At 49.1% G+C, this 25,000-nt stretch overlaps 3 protein-coding genes across 14 annotated transcripts in view; all 3 read right to left on the bottom strand.

Moving 5' to 3' along the window:
* Positions 1–196, bottom strand: part of LOC147007653 (putative serine/threonine-protein kinase MARK-C) — a 67,918-nt gene extending 67,722 nt beyond the window's left edge. The window contains exon 1 of the mRNA XM_085866646.1: positions 1–196. This exon is cut by the window's left edge and continues 55 nt beyond it. The gene's annotated coding sequence lies outside the window, so the exon portion shown is untranslated.
* Positions 1–19,406, bottom strand: part of LOC147007656 (uncharacterized) — a 25,888-nt gene extending 6,482 nt beyond the window's left edge. Inside the window, exons 1-5 of one of the 11 annotated variants that reach the window (XM_085866642.1) lie at positions 12,884–13,061; positions 1,678–1,849; positions 1,534–1,574; positions 1,311–1,436; positions 195–1,197 (exon numbers count right to left, since the gene is read on the bottom strand). In XM_085866642.1, the coding sequence (XP_085722768.1) occupies positions 195–1,197; positions 1,311–1,361 (1,054 nt within the window). In that variant the 5' untranslated portion in view covers positions 1,362–1,436; positions 1,534–1,574; positions 1,678–1,849; positions 12,884–13,061. Of the gene's footprint in view, positions 1–194; positions 1,198–1,310; positions 1,575–1,677; positions 1,850–12,853; positions 13,062–18,899 lie in introns of those variants that run through there. The other 10 variants (XM_085866638.1, XM_085866641.1, XM_085866634.1 and 7 more) reach the window with 10 other exon arrangements.
* Positions 18,567–25,000, bottom strand: part of LOC147007657 (uncharacterized) — a 13,172-nt gene continuing 6,738 nt past the window's right edge. For both annotated transcript variants that reach the window (XM_085866663.1, XM_085866662.1), the window contains 5 exons: positions 24,635–24,694; positions 24,313–24,349; positions 23,659–23,768; positions 21,247–21,301; positions 18,567–21,152 (listed from right to left, as the gene is read on the bottom strand). In XM_085866663.1, coding sequence (XP_085722789.1) covers positions 20,569–21,152; positions 21,247–21,301; positions 23,659–23,768; positions 24,313–24,349; positions 24,635–24,694 — 846 coding nt within the window. In that variant the 3' untranslated portion in view covers positions 18,567–20,568. The remainder of the gene's footprint in view (positions 21,153–21,246; positions 21,302–23,658; positions 23,769–24,312; positions 24,350–24,634; positions 24,695–25,000) is intronic.

Consider the following 25,000-nt stretch of genomic DNA (forward strand, 5'->3'; position numbering starts at 1 on the left):
AACCACTGTTCACCGAGAGCCCTGCAGCCCATCAAGGCAAGGAGAACACCAGCCACCAACAAGAACGTCGCACACCAAAACGGCCGCGATGACAGGGCCCAGCAATGACGGGGATAAAGAGAGACAGAAACCAATGAGGGCGAGAGGTGGATTGTGCCAGCCACTGCGGAGAGATAGAGGGACATGTTGCTCACTTGAATGGGTTGCATTCTTGAAGACCCAGACCTGCGTCATTTGGCTCGGCCCGTCCTTGCTATCCAACATGGCGTGCGGTCGGCTAGGACCGTCATTGTTGTCCATCGTGGAGCGTGGTCGGCTAGGCCTGTCATTGTTGTCCAACGTGGCGCACGGTCGGCTCGGCACATGTTTGCGATCCAAGATGGCGAGTGGTTGCATCGGCCTGCGCTGCTCGAGTGACATCTGCTGTAATGTCTTCAGATCTCCACGAAAATTGTGCTGCATCACTCCGCTGCCTTGTCTCGTCAATGACAGGTGAGTCACATTTGGATCCTGATGTTGGCCGGGTGAACATGTAGTGCCTCGACACGTCGAGCGTGCACTGAGGCTTCGCTTGAGTAACGTTTGGGGTTCAGGATGCTGGTTTGCCGGAGCATATGGGCTAACAGGTGAGGTCGAGCCTTTTCTTCCTGGTTTGGGGATTGTTGTTGGATTTCGTTTTTGGGAAGAAAAAATTCCAAAAGTTCGAACACTTGCACGCCGCTGGAGTAAATATCCGGGTTTCTCACCACCACATGGGGACTGGATGGATTTGGAGCTAAGAGGTTGGACAGCAGCTTCAGAGAGTGGTGCATGAGAACCAGCGACCACGGGTGATGGTGTCGTCGGAATGCTAAATCTCACTTTTTTCGAGGGAGCCTGAGGTTTGGAAGGGGATGAAGATAGAGGGTCCAGAACAGACTCCGTTGGAAGGTTGGAGTTAGGAGGAGCTGTTGAGGTTGAGGCAAGATGCTGTGGACTTCTGTGGACCAAGCAGCTGCGGAGGCCTGCGAGGTTCTGTGGAGACCTTCCAGCTGCTGGAGGGGGTGGTGGTGAGGAACTGTGAGTACGTTTTGGAAATGATGGAGGCACAGGTTGAGGAGTTGGAGGTACTCCTTCCCTTCCTGACTGTGACCTTGACTGGACGCTGGAACGTCGAGCCGCAGTCTCCGCACCTCCATCAGTTCTTCCATGCTCCTCCTAAAGATTGGGAAGATCATCCAGTTTGTCCCATTTTAAATCATCACGTTTATCACGTTTACCAAGTACGTGTGATGACAATTACTCAGTACAGGTGTGCAATACATTCCCACCTTGTTTCGATCCACGGCACGCGTTCCACGTTTCCACAACCATGAGAACATGGTGTTTACAACGCTCAGAAAGCACACCTGGCTGGAAAGATGAACACCTGGCACCCTCGTGAAGGACTGTCCGAACTGCAGACACCGAGAGTCTGTTGAAGACAAATGACGTGAAAGGCAGACAAATCTTCGCCGGACGCAATCACGGAAGTGAGGATTTCCTCGGACACACCTGTGCAGTGTACGAGCCGTCAACCCGGTCGTCCGCTACACCTGGATGAACAATATGGATCATTTTAAAATTACAAAATATGACATTTAGTGACTCGAGGGTACAAAACGGTGTTAAATAAATAATAACAAATAATTAAACAACCTCTTGCCCAAACTTGGTGGAGCACCGTCCCGTGGGATGATGGGTCGATGTGTTGTTGATGTGAGGATCGAGGGGGATGATCCCACTTTGTACCATTTTTAATGTTTCTGGCCGCTGGAGTTTCCGAGTCACCTCGTCGTGTTCATCGTTACACGTGTCATGATATCCCTACCTAGAGGACACGTCACCTCGTCATGTTTATTGTTACACGTGTCATGATATCCCTACCTAGAGGACACGTCACCTCGTCGTGTTCATTGTTACACGTGTCATGATATCCCTACCGAGAGGACACGTCACCTCGTCGTGTTCATCGTTACACGTGTCATATCTCTCCCGAGAGGACACGTCACCTCGTCGTGTTCATTGTTACACGTGTCATGATATCCCTACCTAGAGGACACGTCACCTCGTCGTGTTCATTGTTACACGTGTCATGATATCCCTACCGAGAGGACACGTCACCTCGTCGTGTTCATCGTTACACGTGTCATGATATCCCTACCTAGAGGACACGTCACCTCGTCGTGTTCATCGTTACACGTGTCATGATATCTCTCCCGAGAGGACACGTCACCTCGTCGTGTTGATCGTTACGTGTCATGATATCTCTCCCGAGAGGACACGTCACCTCGTCATGTTCATCATTACACGTGTCATGATGTCCCTTGCAAGAGGACGCGTCACCTCGTCGTGTTCATCGTTACACGTGTCATGATATCCCTACCTAGAGGACACGTCACCTCGTCGTGTTCATCGTTACACGTGTCATGATATCCCTACCGAGAGGACACGGCACCTCGTCGTGTTCGTCGTTACACGTGTCATGATATCCCTACCGAGAGGACACGTCACCTCGTCGTGTTCATCGTTACACGTGTCATGATATCCCTACCTAGAGGACACGTCACCTCGTCGTGTTCATCGTTACACGTGTCATGATATCCCTACCGAGAGACACGTCACCTCGTCGTGTTCATCGTTACACGTGTCATGATATCCCTACCTTGAGGACACGTCACCTCGTCGTGTTCATCGTTACACGTGTCATGATATCCCTACCGAGAGGACACGTCACCTCGTCGTGTTCATCGTTACACGTGTCATGATATCCCTACCGAGAGGACACGTCACCTCGGCGTGTTTATTGTTACACGTGTCATGATATCCCTACCGAGAGGACACGTCACCTCGTCGTGTTCATCGTTACACGTGTCATGATATCCCTACCTAGAGGACACGTCACCTCGTCGTGTTCATCGTTACACGTGTCATGATATCCCTACCTAGAGGACACGTCACCTCGTCGTGTTCATCATTACACGTGTCATGATATCCCTACCGAGAGGACACGTCACCTCGTCGTGTTCATCGTTACACGTGTCATGATATCCCTACCTAGAGGACACGTCACCTCGTCGTGTTCATTGTTACACGTGTCATGATATCCCTACCTAGAGGACACGTCACCTCGTCGTGTTCATTGTTACACGTGTCATGATATCCATACCGAGAGGACACGTCACCTCGTCGTGTTCATCATTACACGTGTCATGATATCCCTACCTAGAGGACACGTTACCTCGTCGTGTTCATCGTTACACGTGTCATGATATCCCTCCCGAGGGGACACGTCACCTCGTCGTGTTCATCGTTACACGTGTCATGATATCCCTACCGAGAGGACACGTCACCTCGTCGTGTTCATCGTTACACGTGTCATGATATCCCTACCGAGAGGACACGTCACCTCGTCGTGTTCATTGTTACACGTGTCATGATATCCCTACCTAGAGGACACATCACCTCGTCGTGTTCATCGTTACACGTGTCATGATATCCCTACCGAGAGGACACGTCACCTCGTCGTGTTCATCGTTACACGTGTCATGATATCCCTACCGAGAGGACACGTCACCTCGTCGTGTTCATCGTTACACGTGTCATGATATCCCTACCTAGAGGACACGTCACCTCGTCGTGTTCATCGTTACATGTGTCATGATATCCCTACCGAGAGGACACGTCACCTCGTCGTGTTCATCGTTACACGTGTCATGATATCCCTACCTAGAGGACACGTCACCTCGTCGTGTTCATCGTTACACGTGTCATGATATCCCTACCGAGAGGACACGTCACCTCGTCGTGTTCATCGTTACACGTGTCATGATATCCCTCCCAAGAGGACACGTCACCTCGTCGTGTTCATTGTTACACGTGTCATGATATCCCTACCTAGAGGACACGTCACCTCGTCGTGTTCATCGTTACACGTGTCATGATATCCCTACCGAGAGGACACGTCACCTCGTCGTGTTCATCGTTACACGTGTCATGATATCCCTACCGAGAGGACACGTCACCTCGTCGTGTTCATTGTTACACGTGTCATGATATCCCTACCTAGAGGACACGTCACCTCGTCGTGTTCATCGTTACACGTGTCATGATATCCCTACCTAGAGGACACGTCACCTCGTCGTGTTCATCGTTACACGTGTCATGATATCCCTACCTAGAGGACACGTCACCTCGTCGTGTTCATCGTTACACGTGTCATGATATCCCTACCTAGAGGACACGTCACCTCGTCGTGTTCATCGTTACACGTGTCATGATATCCCTACCTAGAGGACACGTCACCTCGTCGTGTTCATCGTTACACGTGTCATGATATCCCTACCTAGAGGACACGTCACCTCGTCGTGTTCATCGTTACACGTGTCATGATATCCCTACCTAGAGGACACGTCACCTCGTCGTGTTCATCGTTACACGTGTCATGATATCCCTACCTAGAGGACACGTCACCTCGTCGTGTTCATCGTTACACGTGTCATGATATCCCTACCTAGAGGACACGTCACCTCGTCGTGTTCATCGTTACACGTGTCATGATATCCCTACCTAGAGGACACGTCACCTCGTCGTGTTCATCGTTACACGTGTCATGATATCCCTACCTAGAGGACACGTCACCTCGTCGTGTTCATCGTTACACGTGTCATGATATCCCTACCGAGAGGACACGTCACCTCGTCGTGTTCATCGTTACACGTGTCATGATATCCCTACCTAGAGGACACGTCACCTCGTCGTGTTCATCGTTACACGTGTCATGATATCCCTACCGAGAGGACACGTCACCTCGTCGTGTTCATTGTTACACGTGTCATGATATCCCTACCTAGAGGACACGTCACCTCGTCGTGTTCATCGTTACACGTGTCATGATATCCCTACCGAGAGGACACGTCACCTCGTCGTGTTCATCGTTACACGTGTCATGATATCCCTACCTAGAAGACACGTCACCTCGTCGTGTTCATCGTTACACGTGTCATGATATCCCTACCGAGAGGACACGTCACCTCGTCGTGTTCATCGTTACACGTGTCATGATATCCCTCCCAAGAGGACACGTCACCTCGTCGTGTTCATTGTTACACGTGTCATGATATCCCTACCTAGAGGACACGTCACCTCGTCGTGTTCATTGTTACACGTGTCATGATATCCCTACCGAGAGGACACGTCACCTCGTCGTGTTCATCGTTACACGTGTCATGACATCCCTACCTAGAGGACACGTCACCTCGTCGTGTTCATCGTTACACGTGTCATGATATCCCTACCGAGAGGACACGTCACCTCGTCGTGTTCATCGTTACACGTGTCATGATATCCCTACCTAGAGGACACGTCACCTCGTCGTGTTCATCGTTACACGTGTCATGATATCCCTACCGAGAGGACACGTCACCTCGTCGTGTTCATCGTTACACGTGTCATGATATCCATACCTAGAGGACACGTCACCTCGTCGTGTTCATCGTTACACGTGTCATTATATCCCTCCCAAGAGGACACGTCACCTCGTCGTGTTCATTGTTACACGTGTCATGATATCCCTACCTAGAGGACACGTCACCTCGTCGTGTTCATCGTTACACGTGTCATGATATCCCTACCTAGAGGACACGTCACCTCGTCGTGTTCACCGTTACACGTGTCATGATATCCCTACCGAGAGGACACGTCACCTCGTCGTGTTCATCGTTACACGTGTCATGATATCCCTACCGAGAGGACACGTCACCTCGTCGTGTTCATCGTTACACGTGTCATGATATCCCTACCTAGAGGACACGTCACCTCGTCGTGTTCATCGTTACACGTGTCATGATATCCCTACCTAGAGGACACGTCACCTCGTCGTGTTCATCGTTACACGTGTCATGATATCCCTACCTAAAGGACACGTCACCTCGTCATGTTCATTGTTACACGTGTCATGATATCCCTACCTAGAGGACACGTCACCTCGTCGTGTTCATCGTTACACGTGTCATGATATCCCTACCTAGAGGACAAGTCACCTCGTCATGTTCATTGTTACACGTGTCATGATATCCCTACCTAGAGGACACGTCACACCTCACCGTCGTGTTCATCGTTACACGTGTCATGATATCCCTACCTAGAGGACACGTCACCTCAGTCGTGTTCATCGTTACACGTGTCATGATATCCCTACACCAAGAGGACACGTCACCTCGTCGTGTTCATCGTTACACGTGTCATGATATCCCTACACGAGAGGACACGTCACCTCGTCGTGTTCATTGTTACACGTGTCATGATATCCCTACCTAGAGGACACGTCACCTACGTCGTGTTCATGCGTTACACGTGTCATGATATCCCTACCGAGAGGACCACGTCACCTCGTCGTGTTCATTGTTACACGTGTCATGAGATATCCCTACCTAGAGGACACGTCACCTCGTCGTGTTCATCGTTACACGTGTCATGATATCCCTACCGAGAGGACACGTCACCTCGTCGTGTTCATCGTTACACGTGTCATGATATCCCTACCTAGAGGACACGTCACCTCGTCGTGTTCATCGTTACACGTGTCATGATATCCCTACCGAGAGGACACGTCACCTCGTCGTGGTCATCGTTACACGTGTCATGATATCCCTACCTACAGGACACGTCACCTCGTCGTGTTCATCGTTACACGTGTCATGATATCCCTACCTAGAGGACACGTCACCTCGTCGTGTTCATCATTACACGTGTCATGATATCCCTACCGAGAGGACACGTCACCTCGTCGTGTTCATTGTTACACGTGTCATGATATCCCTACCTAGAGGACACGTCACCTCGTCGTGTTCATTGTTACACGTGTCATGATATCCCTACCTAGAGGACACGTCACCTCGTCGTGTTCATTGTTACACGTGTCATGATATCCCTACCTAGAGGACACGTCACCTCGTCGTGTTCATTGTTACACACGTGTCATGATATCCCTACCTAGAGCGGACACGTCACCTCGTCGTGTTCATCGTTACACGTGTCATGATATCCCTACCGAGAGGACCACGTCACCTCGTCGTGTTCATCGTTACACGTGTCATGATATCCCTACCTAGAGGACCACGTCACCTCGTTGTGTTCATCGTTACACGACCTCGTCATGATATCCCTACCGAGGGGACCCGTCACCTCATCGTGTTCATCGTTACACGTGTCATGATATCCTCTACCTAGAGGGGACACGTCACCTCGTCGTGTTCATCGTTGCACCGTGTCATGATATCCCTACCGAGAGGACACGTCACCTCGTCGTGTTCATCGTTACACGTGTCATGATATCCATACCCTAGGGGACACGTCACCTCGTCGTGTTCATCGTTACACACGTGTCATTATATCCTCCCAAGAGGACACGTCACCTCGTCGTGTTTCATTGTTACACGTGTCATGATATCCCTACACTAGAGGACACGTCACCTCGTCGTGTTCATCGTTACACGTGTCATGATATCCCTGCACCTAAGAGGACACGTCACCTCGTCGTGTTCACCGTTACACGTGTCATGATATCCCTACCGAGAGGACACGTCACCTGCGTCGTGTTCATCGTTACACGTGTCTTGATATCCCTACCTGGGGACACGTCACCTCGTCGTGTTCATCGTTACACGTGTCGCATGATATCCTACACTAGAGGGACACGTCACCTCGTCGTGTTCATCGTTACACGTGTCATGATATCCCTACCTAAAGGACACGTCACCTCGTGCGATGTTCATTGTTACACGTGTCATGATATCCCTACCTAGAGGGACACGTCACCTCGTCGTGTTCATCATTACCACGATGTCATGATATCCCTACACTAGAGGACAAGTCACCTCGTCATGTTCATTTGTTACACGTGTCATGATATCCCTACCTAGAGGACCACGTCACCTCGTCGTGTTCATCGTTACACGTGTCATGATATCCCTCACCTAGAGGGACACGTCACCTCGTCGTGTTCATCGTTACCACGTGTCATGATATCCCTACCGAGAGGACACGTCACCTCGTCGTGTTCATCGTTACACGTGTCATGATATCCCCTACCTAGAGGGACACGTCCACCTCCGTCTCCGTGTTCATCGTTACACGTGTCATGATATCCTACCGAGAGGGACACGTCACCTCGTCGTGTTCATCGTTACACGTGTCATGATATCCCTACCGAGAGGGACACGTCACCTCGTCGTGTTCATTGTTACACGTGTCACTGATATCCCTACACTAGAGGACACGTCACCTCGTCGTGTTCATCGTTTACACGTGTCATGATATCCCTACCCGAGAGGACACGTCACCTCGTCGTGTTCATCGTTACACGTGTCATGATATCCCCTACCTAGAAGACACGTCACCTCGTACGTAGTGTTCATCGTTACACGTGTCATGATATCCCTACCGAGAGGACACGTCACCTCGTCGGTGTTCATGCGTTACACGTGTCATCGATATCCCTCCCAAGAGGGACACGTCACCTCGTCGTGTTCATTGTTACACGTGTCATGATATCCCTACCTAGAGGGACCACGTCACGCTCGTCGTGTTCATTGTTACACGTGTCATGATATCCCCTACCAGAGGACACGTCACCTCGTCGTGTTGCCGTTACCGCGTGTCATGACATCCCCTACCTAGAGGACCGCGTCACCTCGTTAGGTGTTCCTTCGTTACCGCGTGTCATGATATCCCTACCGAGGGGGACACGTCACCTGCAAATGCGTGTTCATGCGTTACACGTGTCATGATATCCCTACCTAGAGGACATTGCGTCACCTCGCGTCGTGTTTCATCGTTACACGATGTCATGATATCCCCTACCTGAGGGGACCACGCGTCACCTCGTCGTGTTCATCCGTTACCACGTGTCATGATATCCATGCCTAGAGGACCCGTCACCTCGTCGTGTTCATGCGTTACCACGTGTCATTATATCCCTCCCAAGGACCAAGAGGACACGTCACCTCGTCGTGTTCATTGTTACACGTGTCATGATATGATATCCTCCACCTAGAGGACACGTTCACACGTGTCATGCGTCGTGTTCACGTCACCTCGTCGTGTTCACCGTTACACGTGTCATGATATATCCCTACCGAGAGGACACGTCACACTTCGTCGTGTTCATCGTTACACGTGTCATGATATCCCTACCTAGAGGACACGTCACCTCGTCGTGTTCATCGTTACCACGTGTCATGATATCCCTACCTAGAGGACGTGCGCACCTCGTCGTGTTCATCGTTACACGTGTCATGATATCCCTACCTAGAGGACACGATCGCACCTCCGTATTCGTGTTCATCGTTACACGTGTCATGATATCCCTACCTAAAGGACACGTCACCTCGTCATGTTCATTGTTACACGTGTCATGATATCCCTACCTAGAGGACACGTCACCTCGTCGTGTTCATCGTTACACGTGTCATGATATCCCTACCTAGAGGACAAGTCACCTCGTCATGTTCATTGTTACACGTGTCATGATATCCCTACCTAGAGGACACGTCACCTCGTCGTGTTCATCGTTACACGTGTCATGATATCCCTACCTAGAGGACACGTCACCTCGTCGTGTTCATCGTTACACGTGTCATGATATCCCTACCAAGAGGACACGTCACCTCGTCGTGTTCATCGTTACACGTGTCATGATATCCCTACCGAGAGGACACGTCACCTCGTCGTGTTCATTGTTACACGTGTCATGATATCCCTACCTAGAGGACACGTCACCTCGTCGTGTTCATCGTTACACGTGTCATGATATCCCTACCGAGAGGACACGTCACCTCGTCGTGTTCATTGTTACACGTGTCATGATATCCCTACCTAGAGGACACGTCACCTCGTCGTGTTCATCGTTACACGTGTCATGATATCCCTACCTAGAGGACACGTCACCTCGTCGTGTTCATCGTTACACGTGTCATGATATCCCTACCGAGAGGACACGTCACCTCGTCGTGTTCATCGTTACACGTGTCATGATATCCCTACCTAGAGGACACGTCACCTCGTCGTGTTCATCGTTACACGTGTCATGATATCCCTACCTAGAGGACACGTCACCTCGTCGTGTTCATCGTTACACGTGTCATGATATCCCTACCTAGAGGACACGTCACCTCGTCGTGTTCATCGTTACACGTGTCATGATATCCCTACCTAGAGGACACGTCACCTCGTCGTGTTCATTGTTACACGTGTCATGATATCCCTACCTAGAGGACACGTCACCTCGTCGTGTTCATCGTTACACGTGTCATGATATCCCTACCTAGAGGACACGTCACCTCGTCGTGTTCATCGTTACACGTGTCATGATATCCCTACCTAGAGGACACGTCACCTCGTCGTGTTCATCGTTACACGTGTCATGATATCCCTACCTAGAGGACACGTCACCTCGTCGTGTTCATCGTTACACGTGTCATGATATCCCTACCGAGAGGACACGTCACCTCGTCGTGTTCATCGTTACACGTGTCATGATATCCCTACCTAGAGGACACGTCACCTCGTCGTGTTCATCGTTACACGTGTCATGATATCCCTACCGAGAGGACACGTCACCTCGTCGTGTTCATCGTTACACGTGTCATGATATCCCTACCTAGAGGACACGTCACCTCGTCGTGTTCATCGTTACACGTGTCATGATATCCCTACCTAGAGGACACGTCACCTCGTCGTGTTCATCGTTACACGTGTCATGATATCCCTACCGAGAGGACACGTCACCTCGTCGTGTTCATCGTTACACGTGTCATGATATCCCTACCTAGAGGACACGTCACCTCGTCGTGTTCATCGTTACACGTGTCATGATATCCCTACCTAGAGGACACGTCACCTCGTCGTGTTCATCGTTACACGTGTCATGATATCCCTACCTAGAGGACACGTCACCTCGTCGTGTTCATCGTTACACGTGTCATGATATCCCTACCTAGAGGACACGTCACCTCGTCGTGTTCATCGTTACACGTGTCATGATATCCCTACCGAGAGGACACGTCACCTCGTCGTGTTCATCGTTACACGTGTCATGATATCCCTACCTAGAGGACACGTCACCTCGTCGTGTTCATCGTTACACGTGTCATGATATCCCTACCGAGAGGACACGTCACCTCGTCGTGTTCATCGTTACACGTGTCATGATATCCATACCTAGAGGACACGTCACCTCGTCGTGTTCATCGTTACACGTGTCATTATATCCCTCCCAAGAGGACACGTCACCTCGTCGTGTTCATTGTTACACGTGTCATGATATCCCTACCTAGAGGACACGTCACCTCGTCGTGTTCATCGTTACACGTGTCATGATATCCCTACCTAGAGGACACGTCACCTCGTCGTGTTCACCGTTACACGTGTCATGATATCCCTACCGAGAGGACACGTCACCTCGTCGTGTTCATCGTTACACGTGTCATGATATCCCTACCTAGAGGACACGTCACCTCGTCGTGTTCATCGTTACACGTGTCATGATATCCCTACCTAGAGGACACGTCACCTCGTCGTGTTCATCGTTACACGTGTCATGATATCCCTACCTAGAGGACACGTCACCTCGTCGTGTTCATCGTTACACGTGTCATGATATCCCTACCTAAAGGACACGTCACCTCGTCATGTTCATTGTTACACGTGTCATGATATCCCTACCTAGAGGACACGTCACCTCGTCGTGTTCATCGTTACACGTGTCATGATATCCCTACCTAGAGGACAAGTCACCTCGTCATGTTCATTGTTACACGTGTCATGATATCCCTACCTAGAGGACACGTCACCTCGTCGTGTTCATCGTTACACGTGTCATGATATCCCTACCTAGAGGACACGTCACCTCGTCGTGTTCATCGTTACACGTGTCATGATATCCCTACCGAGAGGACACGTCACCTCGTCGTGTTCATCGTTACACGTGATATCCCTACCTAGAGGACACGTCACTCGTCGTGTTCGTGTTCCCTATCCCAAGAGGACACGTCACCATTGTTACACGTGTCATGATATCCTACCTAGAGGGTCACGTCCTCTGCGTCGTGTTCATCGTTACACGTGTCATGATATCCCTACCTAGAGGACACGTCACCTCGTCGTGTTCATCGTTACACGTGTCATGGGTCATCGTGTTCATCGTTAACGTGTCATGATATCCCTACCGAGAGGGACACGTTACCTCGTCGTGTTCATTGTTACATCGTTACACACGTGTCATGATATCCCACTCCCGAGAGATCAGTGGGTAGTGCATAGAGGGATTAAAGTGGGTAGTGCTAGTTTAGAGGGATTAAAGTGAGTCAGATTAAAGTGGGTAGTGTTAGTTTAGAGGGATTAAAGTGGGTAGTGCTAGTTTAGAGGGATTAAAGTGGGTAGTGCTAGTTTAGAGGGATTAAAGTGGGTAGTGTTAGTTTAGAGGGATTAAAGTGGGTAGTGCTAGTTTAGAGGGATTAAAGTGGGTAGTGTTAGTTTAGAGGGATTAAAGTGGGTCGTTTTAGTTTAGAGGGATTAATTTGGGTAGTGCTGGTTTAGATTTTTGAGGGATTAGTGAGATGGACAGACCAGGTTAGGTTCGGGCCGAAGCCGGACGTCTGACCTGCTGCCACGACACGCTCCCGCCCCCACGACAGTACGAGAACGACAATGAGGCCGGCTTACATCTGTCGGTCCTGTTCGTCTTGCATTGCCTTGTTCTGCCTCACACTCCTTACAAATAATAATATTCACTCCTTTCTGACGTCATCTATCAACAACAAAAAATCATACTCACGATTTAGTGACGTCACTAAATGATACTCACGATTTAGTGACGTCACGTGTCAAGGTCCCTTCACGGATGTCCATGATGAAACGAAAACATGTGATTCCGTCGTCAGGAAAGGAAAGTGTTTGAAAATCCCCACCAACCGCGAACTTCCGCACGTGACAGGCACGGCCAGAGGACCGCGCTCTTCTTCTTCCTCGCTCGAAAGGCGCGAACACTCCGGATTGGTCCCGGATGTTCCGAATGACATTGAAAGTTGAAAAATAATTTAAAGAGCGCAATGTGGTATCAATCCATGACTCGTCTAAAAACGTCTCTTTAAAATTATTTTATATAATCGATTAAAAGTAAGAGGAAGTCGACCTTTCTGAACAAGGCCGAGCTTATACACCGCTCAGTAAAACTCGTACAGGAATTCTCGACATAAAACAAAAGTTAAAAATAATTGAGAAATAAATGGTAATAAATTCGAATGAAACCAGGAACGGCCGGTAACAAGGTCCTGGTGATATTAAAAATAAATAAAACTCATGTTAAATCGATTCGTCATCGTTATGAGGAAGTACGTCACGGACACGCCCCTCGTGTGACGTCACTACGGACACTCCCCTCGTGTGACGTCACGGACACGCCCCCTCGTGTGACGTCACAACGGACACTCCCTTCGTGGACTTGTTCGGTTAACGGTCGTCCTCCGCGGGGCTCCTCTTGAGGGATCTCATTGATGGAGAATTCACTAAACAAGCGAAGTCCGTCCAGTGTCCACCTTGGTGATTGTGCTCACACCGGGAACATCCGTGAGACACGTCCACGGAGAGTCTTCTTCGTCGTGTCCGTTCGGCTCGCCCGTGATGCCTCTGTCCTTGCCGGGAGCCTCCTTCCTGCCCACCCCACAGTCTCAGGTCGAGCGTGCTTTGTCCATGAATGATGCATACTCCACAGACAAGGGTCCGTACGTCCTGCACGTCCCGACGAACAGTCGCGGGTCTCTGTCCGCGGATAATGAATCCGTGTCCTCTACATACACGGGTCCGTACGTCCTGCACGTCCCGACTGCCAGTCGCGGGTTTCTGTCCGCGGATAATGAATCCGTGTCCTCTACATACACGGGTCCGTACGTCCTGCACGTCCCGACGAACAGTCGCGGGTCTCTGTCCGCGGATAATGAATCCGTGTCCTCTACATATACGGGTCCGTACGTCCTGCACGTCCCGACTGCCAGTCGCGGGTTTCTGTCCGCGGATAATGAATCCGTGTCCTCCACAGACACGGGTCCGTACGTCCTGCACGTCCCGACGAACAGTCGCGGGTCTCTGTCCGCGGATAATGAATCCGTGTCCTCTACATACACGGGTCCGTACGTCCTGCACGTCCCGACTGCCAGTCGCGGGTTTCTGTCCGCGGATAATGAATCCGTGTCCTCCACAGACATGGGTCCATACGTCCTGCACGTCCCGGCTGCCAGTAGTGGATCTCTGTCCGCGGATAATGAATCCGTGTCCTCCACAGACACGGGTCCGTACGTCCTGCTGCATGTCCCGGTTGCCAGTAGTGGATCTCTGTCCGCGGATAATGAATCCGTGTCCTCCACAGACATGGGTCCGTACGTCCTGCTGCACGTCCCGGTTGCCAGTAGTGGATCTCTGTCCGCGGATAATGAATCCGTGTCCTCCACAGACACGAGTCCGTACGTCCTGCTGCACGTCCCGGCTGCCAGTCGCGGGTCTCTGTCCATGGATAAAGAATCCGTATCCTCTACATACACGGGTCCGTACGTCCTGCACGTCCCGACTGCCAGTCGCGGGTCTATGTCAACGGATAATGAATCCGTGTCCTCCACAGACATGGGTCAGTACGTCCTGCACATCCCGGCTGCCAGTCGCGGGTCTCTGTCCGCGGATAAAGAATCCGTGTCCTCTACATACACGGGTCCATACGTCCTGCACGTCCCGACTGCCAGTCGCGGGTCTCTGTCCATGGATAATGAATCCGTGTCCTCCACAGACACGGATTCGTACGTCCTGCACGTCCCGGCTGACAGTAGTGGGTCTCTGTCCACGGATAATGAATCCGTGTCCTCCACAGACATGGGTCCGTACGTCCTGCACGTCCCAGCTGACAGTAGCGGGTCTCTGTCCACGGATAATGAATCCGTATCCTCCACAGACATGGGTCCGTACGTGCTGCACGTCCCGGCTGACAGTCGCGGGTCTCTGTCCACGGATAATGAATCCATATCCTCCACAGACATGGGTCCGTACGTGCTGCACGTCCCGGCTGACAGTCGCGGGTCTCTGTCCACGGATAATGAATCCATATCCTCCACAGACAAGGGTCCGTACGTCCTGCTGCACATCAAGGCTGCAAATAGCGGGTCTCTGTCCATGGATAATGAATCGGTATCCTCCACAGACAAGGGTCCGTACGTCCTGCGGCACGTCCCGGCTGCCAGTAGCGGGTCTCTGTCCACGGATAATGAATCCGTATCCTCTACATACACGGGTCCGTACATCCTCCGCAGGTGTGAGTTCGTACGTGCCGTGGCACATCCCGACCGCCAGTAGCGGGTCTCTGTCCACGGATAATGAATCCGTGTCCTCCTTCATAGACGTGAGCCCGTACGTCCTGCAGCACGTCACAGCCACCAGTTATGAGTGTCTGTCCACGGATAATGGATCCGTGTCCTCCACAGACACGATTCTGTACATCCTGCAGCACGGCACGGCCACCAGTAGCGGGTCTCTGTCCACGGATAATGGATCCGTGTCCTCCACAGACAAGGGTCCGTACGTCCTGCAGCACGCCACGACCACCAGTAGCGGGTCTCTGTCCACGGATAATGGATCCGTGTCCTCCACAGACAAGGGTTTGCGCACCAGTTACAGATCTCTGTCTACAGACGATGAAGTCGTGTCTAGTGACAGTGTCCTCCTCGCCGGGCATGAGGCTGTGCGTGCTGCACGTCCCGCGTGTCTTGCAGCGTCTGCTGGGAACCCGTCCGACGTCCACGGGCCCCAAGACCTCGCCCCAGTTGTCCCTGATCCACGTCGAGCGGACCTTGTGCACCACCGATTGCAAGTTTCTCCGATTGCGGATTGTCCGCATCAAGAGGACTGACGGGGTCTGTCCGGACCCCCGGCCACGTCGAGTCTTTCTCTTCGACATGACCTCGATGTTCACGAGCTCAGTTTGTTCCCTCATAATTTCTCCACATTCTCCTTGTTGCGGGGGATGCTTTTCATCATTTCACCTCCTCTGCAGCGGCACATTGTCGTAGTTGTTCTAATTTATGGTTTTTGTTCATCGTTCACCCGTGATGGTGAAGGTGTGAACAAGGATGGTTGTTCTGAAACGTCAGGCATTGTCACTGCATTTAAATAAATAAATAAATAAAAATCTCATATCTGGTTGTGGTTTATTTTAATCCCAGCAAAGACACCTTCTTCCTTCTCTGACGGAAGTATTAAAGGGGGGGAGGAAGAGGGAGGAGGGAGGAAAAGGAGGAGGAGTGGGGGAGCAAGGAGGGGGTGAGGAAGGTGTGCGGCAGTTAAGTTTTCACCCCTGTTTGTCTGTCTGTGAACAGGATATCTAAAAATAAGGACAAATGTGTCCAAGAGCAGCGTCCCAAAGGTTTTGTCGGCTAAAACAAAAACAACAACAACAACAACAACAACTTCCGATATTTCGTCACGTGCCTTGATTCAGCCAATAGCGAGACCCGTCATAATGTATTTACATATTTACGATGTATAGTGTATTTACGAAATAAATCGTGTATTTACGAAATTCCAATACATTAAATGGAATAATCTTTAAATAGTAACGTGAAACTTTTTTCGAAACTTCAAAGCAAATGTCCGAATATATTTAAAAGTTCATGATAGACGCTCTCAAAAGGCACCGTCAATGCGAGGATGTGGACAGGTGTTTATTATTTAAAGAGATCCGGATCCTGTATATAAAAGAGCCGAGTCCAAAAGGTAAACTGTTCAGCCGGGAAGGAGGTGTGTGCTCTCCCGAGTGCCCTTCCAGTTCGTACATGGTTTATATTCACAAATGTGCAGATTAATCCATGAACGGTCATTTTGTGAACACGTATCATGTGCATGCTTCATTGTTTAACTATTCCATCTAAGGACTGTGTGCACCTGGGGTTCCAAACCAGGATGGTCGATTCACAATGTTTTCTCAACTGATTTTTGGAGAGGAACGGCAGGGCGACGTCTCCTGTTTGATCAACTTTTTGGTGAAGTGCTTCCCTGGGAGTCAGGTTGGTGAGAGTGGGGGTGTTGGGCACGAGAAACCGAGCGACACAGCTCCAAAGGTCATCCTGTGACTCCAAATGACCTTCATCCATATCTCCGGACCTCATATCCCGATTGTTATGACATTTGCGCGGTGGGTGTTTGGGGTTCATATCCACCTCACCTGCCAAATTGCAACCAAATTGGGGTGTATGTGGTGTTGATCATTGGGTCTTGCCGAAAAACAACCTCGACCCAGGAGAGTGATGCGGTGCCGAGTGAGCCGGCGCAGGTGGCCAGGCTCATCGGGGGACAATTTACTGAGAAAGAAGGTAGAGACAGATCTCAAATGGTAAGACAAAACCAGCTCACAAAGGAAGTTCACAGTCTGTGTCCAGTATGACTGCTTTGATCTCAATTTTTATTTTAAGAGTATCAAATCAGAGTTGAGTGAGTATGTCGGAGTATATCTACAAGGTGGAGTTAGTTGGTCATGGTTGTAGTGTCGTGGCCGAGGTACGAACAGGCAGACACGAGCCGGAGGGTAACACAACTCCGCTTTATTGTCTCGAGCGAGAGGGTGGGCGTAGGATGCCCGTAACTCCGCTTTAGTACGCACTCGATGCACTCTACAGGCACACGACCTACAAGACACTGCTAATGATACCACATTCTGCGACTGGTGCTACAAGTCACTAGTGGGCGAGTCGGGACATATGAAGCCACAACCACGTGACCACCACCATCCGTGACTCGAGGCTCCGCCCATACAACACATGCTCCACCCATACACCACAATGGTGGAACTGAAATTGATTTATGAGCTAATCTTGAGCAGTTGGGCAATGGGTAGAGCCCTTGATGACTGCAATAAGATTGTTGATTCCATTATCTCATGCTGGGAAGGGAAGAAAGCTCAGAGTCGTGCAGAAGTTCAGAGGGTCTGTTGTGGCACTTTATTCGGAAAGGAATGAGAGGTCATCTGCAACAATGAGGTGAGACGACCCTCAAAAGGTGTGTCTGCACAAGAGGTGTGATAGACAAACAACTCGTTGAGATTCACAGGTTTTGAGGAAGTGTGCCCTGCACTGATACCACCGGGACCATTTGTTGGTGAAGAGTCCATGTTCAAATACCTCTCCACTTTTGCAGGTGAGAAGAGCTCTTGTTCCTGGCAGTTACCTGTGATATGAGATATGAAACAGGTAAGGGAGGGATTCACTGTGTCCTGAGATCCTCCTTCTTTGAGAGCAAAGTGAGTGGTGTGATCTCATTGACTAGGTCATCATTAAGGTTTTACAAATACCATCAGTTTCATGATGGTATTTGTAAATACCAAATTTGTAAATTTGAGTCAAGTACTTCTTGTACTTGACTCAGTGGCCCAATGGATAAGGCTTCGGCCTCCGAAGCTGTTTCTCATGACAATCTGTGTTGGACACAAAACGGGATTCCACTGAAGATCCTCATGAGCCTTAAAGTTTTATATTTTATTTTAAAAAGTTCATTCCAAAGAATTAGGAAACACTTGTTCCAACAGCATCCACTCGATTACCACATTGTTCAATAGAATGATGACATCACGCTTTAACATCCACTCTTGCATGATAATTATGGCAAAATAAAGTACACCGAGTTAAATTAAATGCGAAACACTCGGAGGAACAACAGAGAACTTATAATAAGCTTTCAAACTAGACAATTGACAAATCCTTTAACTTTAAGTGCGTACTCAACCTTGCCAGGACAGTAAGGCTGGCTGGCTGTGGACAAGACAAGAGAGAGAGAGAGAACACTTTAGAACTCACCATTTCCCTCATGCGTGAGCCACACCGACCCCGAGGATCTTTCAAGGGTGACTTTCATCTTCATAATGTGTGAGCTTGTCAGCATTCCAAGGTGACCTTCAAAAAGACGATCACCCCGGTTGGACCCAAACCTGTAGGATGACCATCCCCATCAGGTGACTCACACAATACTCAGGTGAAGGACGCAACTGCCGTGCAGACCTCACCGTGCCGTTTCACCCTCCGGGGATCTTTGGCTGGCCGAGGGTTAACCATGACCATCACCGCCGTGCCTCAGCACAGAGCGCCATTTCCTGTGTGTTTTGTATTTCACGGCGATGGCCCCGCTTCACACAGGAGCGACAAAGGCTTCATCGGCTTGTACCATGACTTCCTGATCAAGAGGGTGAGGACGGTTATCTGAACTACAACACGATGACTTGACTCAAAAAAAAAATTCAGGTACGAGAGGACGGAAAAATCTGAAACGCTGAACCCAAAATATTTGGTGATTCGATGGACAACAGACTTGAATATCAAAAGAGAGGAACACAAGAAACTGACTCGGGAGAGTAAAGCTGGGTGGGAGGGTGGGGATGGGGGAGATAATTTTCAAAACGTTGCCTTGATGCAGGAGAAATATCTGGAAAATAGAAAAGAAAGAGGATCAGAAAGGAAAGTAAAGTCTTGTGGATTAAATTATTGGAACTCTCTGGGAATGTTGGGCAGGATTGTCTGAAATTTGGGAGGGGAGAGATGGAGCAGATATTTCTCTAAGCGCCGCCATGATGCAGGCACGGGACTCTTGGAGAAAATATCTGGAAAAGATAAAAGTAAGAGGATCAGAAAGGAAAGTAAAGTCTTGTGGATTAAATTATTGGAACTATCTGGGAATGTTGGACAGCATTGTCTGAAATTTGGGAGGGGAGAGATGGAGCACATATTTCTCTAAGAGCCACCATGATGCAGGCACGGGACTCTTGGAGAAAATATCCGGAAAAGAGAAAAGTAAGAGGATCAGAAAGGAAAGTAAAGTTTCGTGGATTAAATTATTGGAACTATCTGGGAATGTTGGGCAGGATTGTCAGAAATTTGGGAGGGGAGAGATGGAGTCACATGGAGCAGATATTTCTCTAAGCGCCACCATGATGCAGGCACGGGACTCTTGGAGAAAATATCTGGAAAAGACAAAAGTAAGAGGATCAGAAAGGAAAGTAAAGTCTTGTGGATTAAATTATTGGAACTATCTGGGAATGTTGGGTGGGATTGTCTGAAATTTGGGAGGGGAGAGATGGAGTCACATGGAGCAGAAATTTCTCTAAGCGCCGCCATGATGCAGGCACGGGGCTCTTGGAGAAAATATCCGGAAAAGAGAAAAAAGAAAGAGGATCAGAAAGGAAAGGAAAGTTTCGTGGATTAAATTATTGGAACTATCTGGGAATGTTGGGCAGGATTGTCAGAAATTTGGGAGGGGAGAGATGGAGTCACATGGAGCAGATATTTCTCGAAGCGCCGCCATGATGCAGGCACGGGGCTCTTGGAGAAAATATCTGGAAAAGACAAAAGAAAGAGGATCAGAAAAAGGAATGAACCCGCAGTTCATGCACAGGTAAGTCGAGCATCCAACGGCTCGTTGGCCATCTTGGAGATAAGAGCGGAGGGATTTGGGGCCTTGCTTTGAGGACGTCTCTCAATTTTTTCGCTTCACGTTTTTGGGAGATGCTTTGTCAGTTGCTTTGAAAAAATTAAGGAACCACTTTGATTTTTTTTGGTCCTTGGCTAGTTCTTTTGAGCTCTTTTGCTTCTCTGGAATTGACTTTGCCGGGGGGTTCTTTTGTGACGAAGAGTTGTTGCTTTTTTGTGTCACGTTTTTTGACAGTTTTGAGGCCAGAAGTTTCTTAGGAACCGAATGTCCTTGCTCCTTAGGGACTGCAAAAGAAGCTTTCCTTTTTGGGGCGTTGTCAATCGATCGACACTGTCTATTTGTTTTGGCAGACCGTCCAAGTTGAGTCTTTACAGATATCGATGCTCCGACCACTGACGATTCAATCAAACGAGGTGACGTGCTTCCGTTGGATCCCGAAGCACCCTGGATCACTGGGGGTGGAACGTCACTCGTCCTCCGCACGGCCTGCTGATTCCGCAAAGCTGGCTCTTGATCACGTGATCGCGATGCGTGTTGCTGCTGCCTCGTCGACGCAGAATCCTTCACTTCCGAGCTCACATTATCCCAGCTTCCGGGACTTCTTCCTCGCTTTTTGCAGTGACAGCAAACTGTGAATGAGTGAAACAAAATAATTTTCACCCGGAGATACAATCCCTTCATTTATATTTACTTTATTTCAATTTCCAGGAAATTTAACTTTACCCAAGTTCTTCCTCGTCATCCTGCAATATTTCGCTTTCTGGAATTGCCGCAAGATCTGGAAAACAAAGAGCAGCAAACAATACACCTTGAAAGTGGATCTTGCGTCACGTGACTTCCTGTTCAATCCCATGCAAGTTCTGAACAAAGGTTATAAGGAAGCATCAATTTGACTCGTCATGTTTGTGACTTCACACTCCATTTTTTATATATTTAACACACTTCATTCCATCAACTTAGTCCATCTGGTTGTGGGTTTTGGGTGTTCACTCCAGGGAGAACCCCTGGGGTCAGAGGCTGCTGGGTGGCAAGAACCCCCCTTCCCTCCCTCCCCCCCACCACCCTTCAAGGACAACTCTTCAAATCCCATTCCATTCCCTGATAATTTAAAGCTACTTTGAATGAAACTTGGTGGACAGGTGAAGTGGGTGACAAGAACAAGTCCATTCGATTTTGGTTCAGGTCCGGATGCGCGTACAGGGTGTTCCAAAAAGGTCCGGACAACTTTGGTTGGTAATATAGTTTGAACCACAATTGATACAATGATACCCTTTGTTTTATATGATGCAGAAACTCATAAAGTTTTGTGCACACCATCAAGACACCTCAATGTGAGCTCCATTTGTCGCATGTAGGACATCAAGATGGAACACGAGTTCTTGCCGTGTTTGACTCAGTATGTTTGTGTCCACCAGTGTGCACGCAGCTGTGATCCGAGAACGAAGATGCTGCAGGTTTGCCACCTTGGTGTTGTAGACAACATCTTTGACAAACCCCCACAGACAAAAAATCAAGGGGGGTGACGTCTGGTGATCATGATAATGGTGACGTCTGGTCCATCTCGGCCAATCCAGCAACCTGGAAGTTTTTCATTCAGGATGGCTCGGACAGAAGTTCAGTCATTCAGACTCCTGGGTCTCACTTTCAGCCATGCTCTATCTTGGGAAAGTTGGCCTCCAAAGCCAGCCGCCAACAAGGCATCCCCTGTCGTAAAAAGTCCTTCCTTGGCACACCTGAACTCCTATCCACCTGCAAGGTCTTCATTCACAGATTGATGGAGTACTGCTCTTCCCTCTGGGCTGGCTCTCCTGCCTCACATCTTGCTCAGCTTGACGCCATGGAAAGAAAGGCCTCTAAGATCATTGGAATTTCTGCCATGAAGCTGATTTTATGGGTCTTTTATGACGTCATCGCACATAGATCGGTGGTCTCTTTGTCTTTTACCACCCCCTTTCTGCTCTTGTACCCTCTGCTCTTTCCGTGCTCTGCTTCCCCTACCCCATTTTTTTCGAGACGGTCCACCAGCAATCGCTTCTGGTGAAACTAACAAAATCTAGAACCACTGCTCACCGAAAGGGTCTATAGGTTTGCTTTCCGTCTGTCCGTCCGTCCATCACACCTCCAGTTTTTCAGACTTTTTCCCATTCCCTCCAACATATTCAACTGAAACTTGGTACACGGCTTTATGATGATAAATTACAGAACAAGTTCGAGTTTCAGGATGTCTTGTCCATTTTTCACAGAGTGATGCCCTTTTTGGACTTGGACAATATCACATCGGTGGAGGACGTGTATTGAAAATTAATTCTCGCTCTTCTTTGTTCCTTCTTTCTCCGTCTGTAGAATCAACTTCCACATCCTCTTCAACCTCATTCTTCCCTCCAGGTCTTGGAGACAGCTGTTCACCTCCATTTTAAGTCACCCCCCATCCAAAACCATGATCTTTTCTACCCTCGTTAACACCCTCACACCCATTTCTTCCACCCCACCCCAATCCCTCCTCCTTCCAAATTTTCTCTCCAGAGTTTCCTTCTGGATCCATCTTGTCCACCCCATGCATCCTCTCCTGCCCCTCATTCCTCCGCACACCCATTGTTTCTCAAAGTCTCCCTCTATTTTGTCCCGCGCCCCACTGTCGACACTTCAGCACCACTCCACCGAACACCATTGCAATCTGACCCTGGAGGTTTACTCCCTGGTTTTCCTCCTCTCATCAAGGAATGGGGGTCCCGAAGACTTTGCCCAAATCCCGCCATTTGGTGAGCTGCCCTGAAGATGGCCGTTGGCTCACAAGGAGCTCCTCCGCCCTTTGCAGTGACACGCTGCTGCGGCGCATGCTCCCATACCTGATCGGTGTCCCAACCCCTCTCTCTCAACTGTTCCTGTTTTTCTGTTATGTCCTGATCCGTTCTATGTTCTCACTCTTCCAGGAGACTTAACCTTGTATACAAAAATAAAAAAATAGCCCACACTCTTCTTTCTCACACTCCCAATTGGAGTGGTCAAGTGCGTACAAGGTGAGCGGTGTCCAATGTCCCTCAACAAGCGAGGACACCGGCTGAGCTAACCTAAAAGAAACATTTTTTTTTAATGGATTGTGAATATTTTTCACCAGGTAAGACATCAAAAGCATACCTGGATGACGATACTGATGCACACAAACACTGCAGTTATGATGTTACACGCTATCATCACGTCCAAACCCCCATCCGGAGTGGCGGCCCAGTTGGAGAACTTGATTATTCCTGTAAACAAGAGCAAAGAGAGTGTTAAAAGGCTTGTTCTTGTTATGTTGATCTAAAGATCATGGAGGAGTTCTTCGTGAAGGTGGGGGGTACACCATCATGGATGTGGGGGATCTCGGGGTCGCTCCTGGGAGATCGATCGGCTGTTTCCGTGCTGTAGGCCTGTTCGAGAGAACTGTCCGGGGCTATACAACAACAACAACAACACAACAACAACAACATGAGCCAAAGGTTCAGATGGGAACACCAGCGGATTGACCTCGAGGAAATGGTCCTGTGTTTCCTTGACGACAACCTCTCCTGCGGAAATGTGAAAAAAAACCGCGAATCAAATTTTCTGGGTCAAATTGTGAACGTGGAGGTTTTTTTGTGTGGAGGGTCTCAAAATCAAATCTTCGGGGGTCTCACGTGATTTCTATGAAGCCAATGAAACGCATCATAAACTTCTGGTGTGTACACCGTGAGTGCGAATAACTCTCTGCAGTCTCGTTACTTAACGGAGAATAGAACAACGAAATGAAAAGTCACATGAATGGGGACTCACCTTGACGCAGATTCGTTGTCCAGTGGGTTTTTCGTGGCTGTGTTGAAATAGAAACAACAACAATGTCAAATAGGATGGAGTTTTCACTCATCCAGAGATCCGTGAGTGAAACACACACACACACACACACACACACACACACACACACACACACACACACACACACACACACACACACACACACACACACACACACACACACACACACACACACACACACGGCAGCATGGGAGCCAGAAACGTGTCCGTGGATTGATTGATAATATGACTATTATCCCCACATTTCTTTCTGTAATGCCTGCAGTGGTGCATGCCATCATACCTTCATGAAGGGAACAAGGTCGAAGAATCTTTCCACAAGACAATCATAAAATGTTGGCACCTGAATGACAAACACAGACAAACAAAACATCTTACATCAGTAAAAGTGAATTTCCTGAATTATCTATGACTGAAAGGCAACATACCACCCAGACATATATATATATATATATATATATATATATATATATATATATATATATATATATATATATATATATATATATATATATATATATATATATATATCCTACCCAACTGTTTTAACGTACCCAATTTCGTTCCATCCTGTACTAATGCCGGCAGATGGGACCAATCCCCCCAGTTTCCCCTCAAGTCTCCCTCCTAAATGCAACTCGAACCCACA

The sequence above is a fragment of the Eptatretus burgeri genome, unplaced genomic scaffold (assembly GCF_056783735.1).
Source record: "Eptatretus burgeri isolate ZD-2024b unplaced genomic scaffold, Ebu_testis_v1 Ebu_testis_scaffold_58, whole genome shotgun sequence".
In the NCBI taxonomy this organism is placed as follows: domain Eukaryota; kingdom Metazoa; phylum Chordata; class Myxini; order Myxiniformes; family Myxinidae; genus Eptatretus; species Eptatretus burgeri.